This window comes from Strix uralensis, chromosome 30, assembly GCF_047716275.1.
Source record: "Strix uralensis isolate ZFMK-TIS-50842 chromosome 30, bStrUra1, whole genome shotgun sequence".
In the NCBI taxonomy this organism is placed as follows: Eukaryota; Metazoa; Chordata; class Aves; order Strigiformes; family Strigidae; genus Strix; species Strix uralensis.
In genome coordinates this window covers 554,440-567,573 of record NC_134001.1, presented here as the reverse complement: position 1 = coordinate 567,573, position 13,134 = coordinate 554,440, and the positions used below count along the sequence as shown (strand labels likewise).

At 43.2% G+C, this 13,134-nt stretch overlaps 2 protein-coding genes across 2 annotated transcripts in view; one reads left to right on the top strand and one right to left on the bottom strand.

The window, feature by feature from the left end:
• Positions 1 to 13,134, bottom strand: part of LOC141935988 (kinesin-like protein KIF20B) — a 51,331-nt gene that overhangs the window by 23,344 nt on the left and 14,853 nt on the right. The gene's annotated exons all lie outside the window — the stretch shown is intronic.
• On the top strand, positions 3,673 to 11,109 carry LOC141935922 (putative RNA-binding protein 46). Its single transcript, XM_074852608.1, has 3 exons — positions 3,673 to 3,871; positions 6,423 to 6,890; positions 8,269 to 11,109. The coding sequence occupies exons 1-3, from the start codon at positions 3,673 to 3,675 to the stop codon at positions 9,078 to 9,080; spliced, it is 1,479 nt and encodes a 492-aa protein (XP_074708709.1). The 3' UTR covers positions 9,081 to 11,109.

Sequence of the window (13,134 nt, the reverse complement as noted above, 5' to 3'; positions counted from 1 at the left end):
TTTGGAGTCTGTATATATAGTGCCTTTCGTGTCTTTCAAAATTTCAAGAGCTCGATATAGAGCGTATAGTTCACATGCTGGAGCTGACCATGCAGGACTGAGAGGGCCTGATTCTTTAACCACTAACTTGGTTCCATCGACTATTGCATACCCTGATTTCCTTTTCCCATCTACACCTCTAGAGGACCCATCTATAAACAACCTTTTGCCTTCAGATAATTCAGCTTCTTCTAGATCTGGTCTTATCTTGGTCTGTAATTCTATTGCTTCGATGCAGTCGTGACTCAATTCACCTCTAGGATCTCCATATAAAAATTGAGCAGGGTTTTGAGCACCGGTTACTCTCAGCTCTAGTTCTGGTGCTTCTATTAGGATAGTCTCATACCTCAGTAGTCGACTATCAGTGAGCCATTTCTCAGCTTTTTGTTGTAGTACACTACGCACATCATGAGGAGAAAACCCGAAGGTCACTTTTCGTGCCTCCTCAATGAGCAAGGCGGCTGCCACCAAAGACTGTAAGCATGTTGGCCAGCCCCTGCTTACGGGATCTAACAATTTTGAAAAATATCCAATTGGTTTTTTACTTCCAGCCCAATCTTGGGTTAGAACCCCATAAGCAGTTTGATTTGAGGTGGTTATAAACAATTGAAAAGGCCTTTTAACATCTGGTAAACTTAACACTGGAGGCTCAGCCAGTGTTTCTTTTAGTTTCTGAAACTTATTCTCATCCTCCTCAGTCCACTTCAACCTGTCAGACACCAGCTTTTCATATAAAAATTTTACCTTTTCACTATATCCTTCTATCCATTGTCTGCAGTATCCTAATAATCCTAATACCTGACGAATTTCTCTTTTTGTTTCGGGTGGTGACAAAGACAATATTCCTGATATCCTTTCAGGATCTAATTTCTTCTCCCCTTTACTGAGCCAGTGTCCCAAGTACTTTACTTCATTTTCTACAAACTGTAATTTAGACTTTGAAACCTTTAATCCCTTTTCTCCTAGAAAGTTCAATAATTCTATAGTCCCTGTCCTGACATCATCCTCAGTTTGTCCAGCTATTAATAGATCATCTACATATTGTAGGAGTTTTATTCCTGAGGATGGTTTGAATGTCAGCAATAATTTCCCTAATGCCTGTCCAAAGAGGTTGGGGGATTCAGTAAACCCTTGGGGAAGTACTGTCCATCTGAGTTGTTGTTTCCTGGTATTAAATGGATCTTCCCATTCAAACGCAAAATAGTCTCTGCTCCCTTCGTCTAGGGGGCAGGACCAAAATGCATCTTTTAAATCAGTGACACTGTACCAAATATAGTCAGGGGATAGTTGGTTAAGTAGCATATAGGGGTTTGCTACCACAGGGAAACGAGCCACAGTTCGCTGATTCACAGCCCTTAAATCTTGCACCGATCTGTAAGATCCGTCCGATTTTAGAACTGGTAAAATAGGTGTGTTATGTGGAGACATGCAAGGTTCCGATGTGCCTTTACTTAGTAATTCGTCTATTATTGGTTCCAACCCCTCTCGGCCCTTTAGGGGAATGGGGTATTGTTTTATCCGAATTGGTGTCTCCGGATCAATTAAATTAATTTTAATAGGTTTTATTTCAAGTTTTCCAGTCTCTCCTTTCGTATACCAGACCTTCGGATCTATTTGTTGTTCGTCTTTTTCTGTTAATGTACAAATTTTTATTTCTTTTTCTTGTACTATTATTTTTAATTTTAACTCCGTCATTAAATCTCTTCCCAGGTTATTTTCAGCCTCTGGCAGCAACAGTAAATCCCCTATAACGATACGGGGTTGGGATTCTATTTCTACATCCCCGACACCTGGTACTTTAAATGGTTCCCCTTTAGCTCCTATTACTAGAGCAGTTTCTTTTTCCACTTTACATCCCCTCGGAATGTTTCTCACAGGTGATTTCTCGGCACCCACATCTACTAAAAACTCAAACTCCTCTCCCTGGGGACCTAATTTCAATTTCATCAAGGGCTCCTCTGATGTCTTTGTCCCCAGGAAATAGAGCCCCTGACACCCCTATTCTCCTTTAAACATCCTTTCATCCCGCTCTCGCTTTCTACAATTCCGTTGTAAATGTCCCTTCTTTCCACAATAATAGCAGGCTAATGTGTTTTCCCTAATTACTGCCCCTCTCCTTTCACCACCTAAAGCTCCAGGTGATTCATTAGAGCGAGATCTCAGAGGCTTCTCCTCTCTCCGCTGAGTTTCTCTGACTGCTGCAAGATCCGTGCTCCTGCCCTTAAGCCAAGGCCATTCACACACTCTGTTATCTCTCTGCCACATACACTGAAAGGTGTGTTCAACAGATCATGTAAAAATGCATATGCATATTTAAAAATGTGGAGTTATGATCTGCAAATATGGCACTGCATTTTCCCAAAATATGCATTTTTTTTAAAAAAAAAGTTTGGTTGGTTTTTGGGTTGTTTTGAACAAATTGGACAAATCAGGCAGAAGTTTCAAAGGCAGACAAACAGTTACATCATAACTAACAGCTTTTTCTAAAGTTTTGACAAGAAAGGTTCTCCGCAGGAGACAGAGCAAGGAGCACAAAGCTGGTAGGAAAAAACCACAAAATTTGGGAAGTACTAGTCTGAAATGACAAAGCATAAGGAGGCAAGGTGAAAAAAAATTACTATTGACAAGTTCAAAAAAGAACATAATTAAATATTTTACTTTGGCTTGAAGTTCAGAATAAATTATATTTAGGTGATTTTGTAATGAACTTCAAACTTTTTCCTTCATGGAAGCACCATCGAAGGGCCCGTAATTTACTTGTGAGCAAAATTTAACGGAATGGGGACATTTTTGCCTTCTCAGAGAACAGATTTTCATCTCTAAGCTGTACGCTAAGAACTACATGGTACGCAGGGAAGCTACATGCATCTGGAGCCACGCTGCCACAGCTTATCTAGGAAAAAGCCCAGCTCTGGTTCATAAAGCATCCAACAGCTTTATAAACATTTCTAACTACTTCAGCTGAGGTCGGACAGGACACGGCAAGTAACACAGTTTGCCAGCTACTACTGCCATCACTCACATCATGCCAGTCGGTTGCCCACCCAAAAACCCATAAACCAACAGTGCACCGTTTAGGGGCTCCAAAGACAAAAGCAACTGCACACCTTAATTAGGACAAAAGGGGAGGAGGCTCTGCTGGACAGTGTAGGGAAGTCACGACGTTAAGTAACGATGGTCATTTATTACCTCGGCAAACTTTTACCATCATCCTCAGTCTGGTAAATCATTCAACAGTGACTCTCACTAAGTAAATGCCACCTGCCATTCAAAAAGCCCCCCTTCTAATCTTAAAGCTGCCTACCAAATTAGCATTACAGCACAGCACTGCCAGCTGGGATTAAGTTATGACTCCTGACTTAAACCAGACCTGGTCTGTGCCACGTTTGCCAATGAGCGACATGTATTTAACAGAGCAAACACGGAACAGCTAACCAAAAGCACCATTCCTCAAGTAGTTACCAACTGACCAGAGAGTTTCCTTGACCGGGTACTCGAGTCATCCTCTGCGGTCTAGAGAAGTGGTCTGTGCGGTGGGTGGGGAACTGGCTGACAGGCCGCACCCAGAGGGTGCTGGTAAATAGCTCCTTTTCAAACCGGCAACCTGTCACAAGTGGGGTCCCCCAGGGATCGATGTTGGGCCCAACGCTGCTTAAGATCTTCAGAAGTCATCTGGGTGATGGGATCAAGTGTGTCCTGATGCAGTTTGTTGACAGTACCAAACTGAGTGGGCAAGTGGACACTTGGGAAGGGAGAGCCGCCCTGCAGGATGACCTGGATAGGCTGGAGGAGTGGGCTAACAAGAACCTCAGCAAGTTCGGCAAGGACAAGTGTAAGGTCTTGCACCCGGGAAAACGTAATCCAGCAGTGCAGCACAGGCTGGGATCTACCTGGCTGGGGAGCAGCTCTGTGGAAAGGGACCTGGGGAACCTGGCGGACAACAAGCTCAACATGAGTGAGCAGTGAGCTGCAGCGGCAAAGCAAGCCAACGGGATGCCGGGTTGCATCAACAAGGGCATCACCAGCAGAGATAAAGAAGTCATCATCCCACTCTACGTAGTGCTTGTCAGGCCACGCCTGGAATACTGTGTTCAGTTTTGGTCCTCACTACCCAAAAAAGACGTGGACGGGCTGGGGAGGGTCCAGAGGAGGGCCACAAAGGTCATCAAAGGACTGGGAAATCTGCCATGTGAGGAAAGGCTGAAAGAATTGGGTTTGCTCAGCCTTGAGAAAAGAAGGCTTAGGGGAGACCTTATCACCATGTTCCTGTATTTAAAGGGCGGCTACAAAGAAGATGGAGACTCCCTTTTTACAAGGAGTCACATGGAAAAGATGAGGGGTAATGGGTACAAGTTACCTGGGGAGATTCTGATTGGACATAAGAGGAAGATTTTTCACGACGAGAACAATCAGCCATTGGAATGATCTCCCCAGGGAAGCACTGGATTCCCCCACACTGGACACGGTGCTGGGCCATCTTGTCCAGACTGTGCTTTTGCCGAGAAAGGTTGGACCACATGATCCCTGAGATCCTTTCCAACCTGGTATTCTATGATAGATTCTATGATCACTGGAGGACACATTAAACAAGGTTTTTTTGCAGCAGCAGCAGCTCAAGCAATCAAACTTCAATTAACATTACAGATCTCACTAACAGCGGGAGGATTATAACTGTGCCATCTCAGACTTTCTTCCATGTAATTCTAATGACATCATTATGTCTGCAGCAATCTAAGCGGAGGACCCAAAGCAATGAAAATTCATTTTCTTAACCTTTTTGGTTTTTTACACTACACTCTTCAGATACATTTCCCACAGGTGGCATAAACTGAACAAGAACTGTGACGTTGCCAACCAAAGTGGAAAACAAATACATGATTTTTTAGGGCAATTTTGAAGACAGATCAGCTGCTTGCTCTGGATAGCGTGCCAGTCAGAAGAACAAGATGGGAACAGGAAAACAGAACTGACAGTGGGACTGTCTCCTTTGGCAGCAACACAAGCTCACAGAAACCACATCTTAAACAAGCAAAATTCACACCGACACTCCTCATTTACAAACAGTCATTGTAACTTCTTACAAGCCATCTCAAACAGTCAAGTCTCACCTGGCCTAGAAAACCATTTATAGTATGATAATACATGAAGATTTAAAGGAGAGGTGTACAGATATAACTAAGGTCAATGAACAGATTTATGGAATCTAGGGAATTTCATGGGATTTATGGAATACTGTAGGAGTCTGGGCCGCGCTGGGAGAAAGTTAGTGCAGACAGAAGAATGCAAGGACGAAGACAAGGCCAGCAAAATAAGGCTGGCAAAACCACACAAGATAGCAGATAAGTGAGAAACACCTGTGGTCAGCAAAAGCACACAAGTCTGAGCAAAACAGGGTATGAGATAAGGGAGTTTTGGCACGTTTGGGGCTTTACGTGCTAATTGCAATTAACCAATGCAAATGCTTGTAGAGGCGCGTGAACAGCGCGTGTAGATGACCTGTAGCCTATTAGAAGATAGATGAGTGCGTGTACGGAACTGAGTAGAGTATAAATGTAACCAGGATTGGAATAAAAAAAACCCAAAAAGATGGACGACCTGATCGTCACATTGGTGTTGCGTCGTTTCTGTTCCCGCACGGAGAAATAAGGACAAGAAATTTTCAGCCGTGAACTAGGGACTTACTTGTTCTGTGGATTATTTTTTTTTTTTAATTTCTTTTTTCCTACCGTCCAGCTCCAGCCCGTGAAAACTGAGGTCTGTTTCTAGAGGAAAAGTGTTCAGTGGTTTTGGCTATTGAAGAAAGGATGGCTCCATATCCTGCCTTCCTTAGGGAGTCCTGTTTTAGTGGATGAATGAAGAAGGTGGAAGCAAAATGTTTGGACCTTTTGAATGATGTCCAGGAAGAAAATAAATCTGCACGGGCACCCTGAGCAAAATTTCTTCAAATACGGTCAAGAAGTGCAGAGAAACATTTGCAACTTTAAAATGTTAGAATGGAAAATACAACTGCAGTTCTCTCTCAGTTATCACCTGTCAGTTGTATTAATAACTGACACAGAACTTCAAGGGGTGAAAAGCGATCGAAGCGTAGACTCTTACAGCAAACCTGTCAGTGCTTTAAATAATGCTGGGTTCAGTGGGTTGTCATACAGAGTCCCCTGAAAAAACCAGAAGATGGGATTAAAAGAAATACGAATTGTGGGCTCATGGCATTCTGTTATCCAAACATAGCAAAAATGAGAATTAAATAACATGATAATATGCTAGTTTTAAGTTCAGACTAAAAATAAATAAGTAACTCCCACCTCCACATTGGGGGGCGCAGGGGGGGAGCGCCTGTCTGGCATTTGTACTGAGACTGTTGTTGGATAATTTATTTTAAGGTTGGGCAGGTCCTCCACCACCTCGTGGATGTGAAGTTTTTGTGAGTAAGATTCCTCGGGATCTGTATGAAGATGAATTAGTTCCTGTTTTCGAGAGAGCTGGGAAGATCTATGAGTTCAGGCTGATGATGAGATTCAGTGGTGAGAATCGAGGCTGTGCTTTTGTGATGTACACTGCTGAAGAGGAAGCCCAGCTAGCCATCGAGATTCTTAATAATTACGAAATTCGTCCAGGGAGATTTATTGGTGTCTGCGTCAGCTCGAACAACTGCAGACTATTTATTGGAGGGATTCCAAAAGAAAAGAAGAAAGAAGAAATACTGCGTGAAATGAAAAAAGTTACAGAAGGAGTGGTAGATGTCACTGTTTGTCCAGATGCCACGGACAAAACTAAAACTCGTGGCTTTGCTTTTGTGCAATACGAATCTCACAGAGCAGCTGCAGTGGCTAGAAGAAGCCTAATCCCAGGTAAACCTATTTGGAAATCAATTGAGTTTTGGGGGAGTGTCTCTCTCCATTGTGTGGGGGCGTGGGGTGGTGGATCATCACGATTTTCCTTTCTTGAAGGGATTTTGAGAGTTCCAAAACTGCAGTAATGCCTTTCAGGTAAACTTTTTTGGTTCATGAATCAGGGTTTTTGGGTTTGGGGTTTTTTTGTTGGGTTTTGTTTGGGTTTTTTTTTAAAGAAGCTGAAATTGAAGCAGTTCCGGGAATGAAAGAGCGCACATCTCTTTTTATAAACACAAGTTACTGTAATTTACACCAGGATATCTGTTTGCTGGGGCGCACATCCAGTTTTCATTAGCACGCACTAGTCCCTGCACATGAACTCTCTTAAAGCTGAGCTTAACAAATACCACGCTTGGAATGTGTCCCTTATTTCCTTTGAGTGTCATGGATGATGTTATTGATGTTTCGTATTTTAAAAACGTTTGAAAGTAGGTCTTTCATCTGTTACTAGAAAATAATTTTAAGAGTTTAACAAGTAGAAGATGACTTTCCTTTGCACCTCATTTTATACATTTTGAGGGTGGGAAAGTAAAAGGGATAAAATAGACAAAGAGGAGGGAATAGGTAAAGGTACAGTTAAAAAGGGGAATTCTAGAAGAGAAATTAAGTAGGGAAGAAATGAAACAACATGGTTGGAGAAGCAAAGTCGTTAAAATGGATAATACAGCCTTGGTGTTGCTGAAGTGAATGACAAACCTCCCTGTATTCATTAAGGCTGAGATGTAGGCAAGTCTTGCATTAACTGCTGATGGAGTGTTAGGAAGGAGCGTTCCGTAAGACTGATACAGGCCTTGGAAAGTAACGGGAGAAATACGGCCGGATCACGGAATGTAAAATAAACTGGCTGTGTGATATGGAAATGTTGGCTTGGAACGAGTCACAAGGTGGGATTTTTTTTCAGTTTGTGGGTTTGGTGTCTGCTGCAACACAGAGTAAGGCTTGCGCTAGTGCCTAGATATTTAGATGACTTTTTCCAGTTGTTGACCTCGCTTTTTAAAGTGGTAATATTATTAAAAAGTAAGTAAAACAATATGTTGCTTATGGTTGCTTTATATGTGCATGTCAATGCATGTCACAAAATCACAACGTCTGTGTTTCGACAGCTTATGGTGAACCCAAAGGGTAGAGATTTTGAATCTTTGAATTTTTTCGGAGTCTTATTTTCTTTAATAATGTCAAGTAGCAATATTTTGCATATTTTGCTTAAGCAGATGCAGGCAACAAACCCCAGTTTCGTGTGCCATGCATCATGTTTGCTTTTTATAGAGGTAGTTGCCAAGAATGATTTTGTTTTCCATGGCGTATTCCTTATTGATGTAACGCTCCTTTGCTGGAGGAGCACTCCAGCTCTGGGGTCATACCATTCGGGTAGACTGGGCACAGCCTGAGGAGGAAGCTGGTGAAAAAAGAAGGCAGAGAGTTAAAGAATTACGTGTAAGAAATTTGCTGAGATCTACTACAGAGGACACAATTAAAGCTGAATTCGACAAGTTCAAGCCAGGAGCAGTTAAACGTGTAAAGAAGCTGAGAGACTGTGCTTTTGTTCATTTTTTCCACCGTGAAGATGCAGTTGCTGCGATGTCTGCAATGAATGGAAAGTGCATTGATGGAGCTAGTATTGAGGTAGCGCTGGCAAAGCGAGGTAAGAAAGGAAGAGCTTGGAAGCAGCGTTTTAATGCTCAGCTGAGTCCTGGTTCTGAAAATCTCTTAGGGTTTCCTGACAAAGGAGCTGGTCATCAAAAATCCTTAGGGGAACCAGCAAGTCCTTCAGTTCGTCTTAATGGTCAGCGCAGTCCAGGCCCCTCTGAAGTTGAAGGGTGCACATACCCTTTTTTCCCAGGCACAAAGCTTACTCTAACTAGCAGGTATTCTTTAAAACCCGGTCACTTCAGTTCTGCAGTGATGCATCTGGATTATGTCTGCAATAAAAGTAACTGGACACCACCAGAATACTCCTTGTACTCAAGCACAACTCAGGATGGGAAAATACTCCTGGTGTTCAAGGTGGTTATTGCCAGTATTGCAGATGGTTATTTCATGCCAGACAGACTCTGCGCGACAGTAGAAGGTGCAAAGGAATTGGCAGCACAGTTCACACTTCTACATCGACGTAAGTATAAATGCTTTCGATTAGTTCTGAAGAACTGAAGCTAGAAAAGCTACTTTACAATTGTTCTGTGTGTATATATTTCGGCACGTGTGTGAGAGCTTTGTATAAAGTGTAAGTTAGTCGACAGAAGAATTGTTTCTTGTATAGTCAGCTGAGTCTGAACCATCAGGTGAGAGCACTGAAGAACACTGTGGAAGCATCTCTACAGTGCAGTGCTGGGGTGATTTTTGCTTACGTTTCTCTGCCATAATGGTTCATAAGGAAGAACTAGATGACATGTTAATTGACTTAGGTATACGGTCATCTGCGTGTTGATGATGGTGCTGAAAATTTATTTGAAAGGCTGTCTGTGTTCTCGATTTATTATCAGTAGGGGAAACGGAAGTGGTGGATCCATATTCAGATAAATAAATAGGTTTGGGAGGCTGTTTTTATTCCTCTTTATAGACGTTCTTAAGGCTATAGCAGAGTATCATTACATGGCTCTACATGTACTGTCTTTGGGTAAAGAGTGCTGTCATTTTTTTTTTTAACCAGAAAATGGGAGAAAATAGAGATACAGTTATTCTTAATTACTTTCTAAGTGTAGATCTTCATTTTTATATATTCAGTTTCTTAAAATTAGAATGCAACTACTAGAAAACGGAGGGTTTTATATTATAAAAAGCTACGGTGAAATCTGTTCCTTTCGTAACTAAGAGTACAGATCAGTGCAGTTCTGACAGTGTTATCCCTGTTGCTCTCTAACGTGAAATATATAAATAATACAAAACGTAGCACTTCAGCCATCCAGTCCCCGGCCCAGTGTTTTTCAGAACATTCAGCACACAGCATTCAGAACACAGAACTGATTTCTAGTGCCAATTTTTCATTAGTAATTATAGTCATCATCTGATCAAACTTCATCCTCAAAGAAATAAGAATTTTGGCTCTTTGGGAGTTGGATTTGAAGGCTGTTACAGAGCCGTACCATAATGGTTGAAAACTCCTCGTACCTCCTGGGAAAGCTTCGTATAATTTATTCCACTTGTTCTTTTCAACAGTTTCTCTTCTGTTTAGCTCCTTTTCTGGCCTTTACATCCTGGTATATTTGAAGATGAGATAGGACTGATTGTTATAATTTTGCAAGTATTACGAACCGTCCCATACTTTCTCTGATCTGCTGAGTAGTGCTCTTGTGGTTTTGTTGCAGGGATTCTTCCAGCAAGACTAGATCAGTAGATGCTGTATCATTCAATGAATTCTTAGTAGTCTTTTGTGGGACAACATAAATACTCTTCTGTCATTACAAACAAATGTTTCTAATGAGTCCTAGAGCCAGAGGTTTGGTTGTTTTCCTTTTTTTTTCTTTTGGTGTAGAATTGTGTCTGTGAAGAATTACGTTGGAGGTGATGGGCTTGTTCAGATAATACAAACTAATTTCTTGTCTAATTGTGTGTAGAAAGCTGGGGGGTTTTGGGTTGTGAGTTTTCTTGTCGTTTGGTTTCTGGGTTTGTTTGTTTTGTTCAGAAGTGGAGCAATGCCAGAGTCGTTTGGGAGGGAGTGTTTTGGGGTTTGGAGTGGTGGCAGGCAAGTTCTCTCCAAGTTTCTTCTAATCCCTGGGAAGTTCAAACACGTTGTGCTTCAATTAGTCTTGTTTCCATGTATTAAGACTGCTGTGTCTTTTCACATTCTAGTTTAGAATATCAGCCTTCTTGAGCCATGGACTTCCAGGTTTGAAAGGAGTGGCATTCTCTGTGGATAGTGGCTACTGCGTGTGGGGCGGGCAGTGTCTGAGGCATCAGCCTTGGTGATCCTGTAGAGTCAGCTCTGGACAGAAGCGCAGTGAGATCACACACTGCAGTAAATAGTCCTTTTCTGATTAGCTGTGCATGCGTACAGGGCCCAGGACTGCCTCCACATGATTTAAAGCTTGATTCTGCTTTGGGAATGTAAGGAGGAGAAATCAGAACAGGTGAAGAAGTGTTTCTTAAAATGCTTTTACTTCATAAAATTTGGGCCCAGCGAAACTAAATTTTCAGAGATATGGAAACAGAAATAGGAACTGAAAGGTTAAGTGGAGTCCTGTGTTAGTGATGACTCTTTCTGTTCCTGAGAAATGCCTGAAGAAAGACTTTTCTGTTCCCCTCTATTGCCGTCTCCCCCCCTCCCTTTTCTTCCTTCCTTGTTTTTTTTCCTCTCACCTATTCTAGTTTTGGTGGATTGCCAAAGCTGCTGCTGATAGAGAACTGTTAAAATGGCGCTGCCATCCTTCTCTTCCTCATACTGTTATTCAGCACTTGCTCTGAAGGTCTCTGGGGAGATTTTTCTTTTGGATGAGTTTGTAGCAGACTTATTTCAGGCTTGACTATGATGCCTTTGTTTTGCAATGCATATTTCCTCTTGATTAGAACCTTGCTGCTCCTTTGTTTTGATTTTGCATGCTGTACCGGGTCTGGCTGAGCCAGAATTGGTTTTCCCCTGCAGCAGCCCCCATGGTGCTGTGTTTGATGTTGGAGCTGGCAGGGTGTTGATAGCACACTGGTGCTGTGGCTACTGCTGAGTGGTGCTCACACAGCACCAAGGCTCTTTCCGACATTTCCCCCCAGTGGGACGGGGTGGGCAAGACCTTGGGAGGGGACACAACCAGGACAGCTGACCCCGACTGACCAAAGGGCTATTCCAGACCATCTGACGTCTGCTCGAGGATAAACTGGGAGAAAGGAGGACGGGGGGTGTCACCCTTGGTCCTCCGAGGCAACCCCTCCGCGTATGGGAGCCCTGCTTCCTGAGAAGGCCCGACATCGCCTGTTCATGGGAAGTAGAGAATAAATCTGTTTGCTTTTTTTTGCTTCCGCGCGCGGACCTTTGCTTCGCTTTGCTTATATTAAACTGCTGTTGTTTTACCCACAAGGGTTGTTTTGTTTTCCTGTCTTATTTTCTTTCCCTTCTTTGCCCTGTTGAGAATAAAAGGGGAAAGGGGGGGAAGTGATAGAGCGACTTGGTGGGTACCTGGCATTTAGCCAAGGTCAAACCACCACAGTCTATTTTGGCGCCCAACGTGGGGCGGGACAACGGCAGTTTTATATTAATTGTGCTATAGCTATAGCAGTTAGTAAGCGACAAGCTCTTGTGCTGGTCACGGGTTTGTTGATTGCTCTGCTTATCTTTATTTTGCTAAGCTCGGGAACATGCTGGAAGAAATTGGGAACATCATGAGTGGTTTTATTCTGCAAGCTCCCGAAGTACTTATTCACCCTTATGTCAGCTCTTTGATACTGTTCATTAATGCTGTTCGCCTATTGTGGGCTGTGTGGAGCTCATTAGGTTTTTGGTGTAAGAGAAAGCAAATTTTGGGTGAGAGAATACCAAAATGTGCCCTGAGGCGGCCTGTCCCTGGGTGGCAGGGGGAGTGGAAGGATTTGGGCAGATTCCTAGGACGGTTATCACCTCCTGTAGCCTGGGATCTTACCCCTGAACAGGCAAGCAACCCCGCAAAACTGACACAACACCTGAGAGAAGGGTGCCTTGTCTATCCCGATGAAAATCAGCAACTCCCAGTGCTGTACTGGGGCCTGGCCTGTGCTTATCGAGCTGCAGTTCAGTGCTCTCAAAGGACTGTGGTGGAAACGGGAACTCAAACAAAAACAATAACAGCAGAGATTGCCCCAGTAGTAAAAAAGAAACAGTGGACAAGGAGAACAACAGGTCCATACCCTCGATTAATAAGGGACGAAAAAGAGGAGGAAGAAGCGGGTCCTTCAGCAAAGGGGTCAGAAGAGGGAATAACAGAACTCAAACAGGAGGCAGAAACTACCCGGTCCCTGACGTCATCAGAACCGCGAGATCTGCGGAAAGACTATCGCCGCCAGCCGGGTGAGCGGATTGCTGCCTGGCTGCTTCGATGCTGGGATAATGGGGCTGATGCTCAGCAGCCGGAAGGTAAGGAAGCCCAACAGCTGGGTTCCCTTGCTAGAGATCGAGGAATTGAAAGGGGAATTGGAAAAGAAACAGGAATTTGCAGTCTGTGGAGACGGCTCCTTTCAAGTGTTAAAGCAAGATATCCTTTCAAGGAAGATCTTACGGACAACTCCCCAGGGAAGTGGGCTACTG

Excerpts from the sequence above, each read along its gene's own strand:
- LOC141935922 (XM_074852608.1), top strand. The coding sequence starts at position 3,673 with ATGTTGGGCCCAACGCTGCTTAAGATCTTCAGAAGTCATCTGGGTGAT. Across the intron at positions 3,872-6,422 it reads CAAGTTCGGCAAGGACAAGT|GTTGGGCAGGTCCTCCACCA; the intron begins GTAAGGTCTTGC and ends ATTTATTTTAAG. Across the intron at positions 6,891-8,268 it reads TAGAAGAAGCCTAATCCCAG|GAGCACTCCAGCTCTGGGGT; the intron begins GTAAACCTATTT and ends CCTTTGCTGGAG.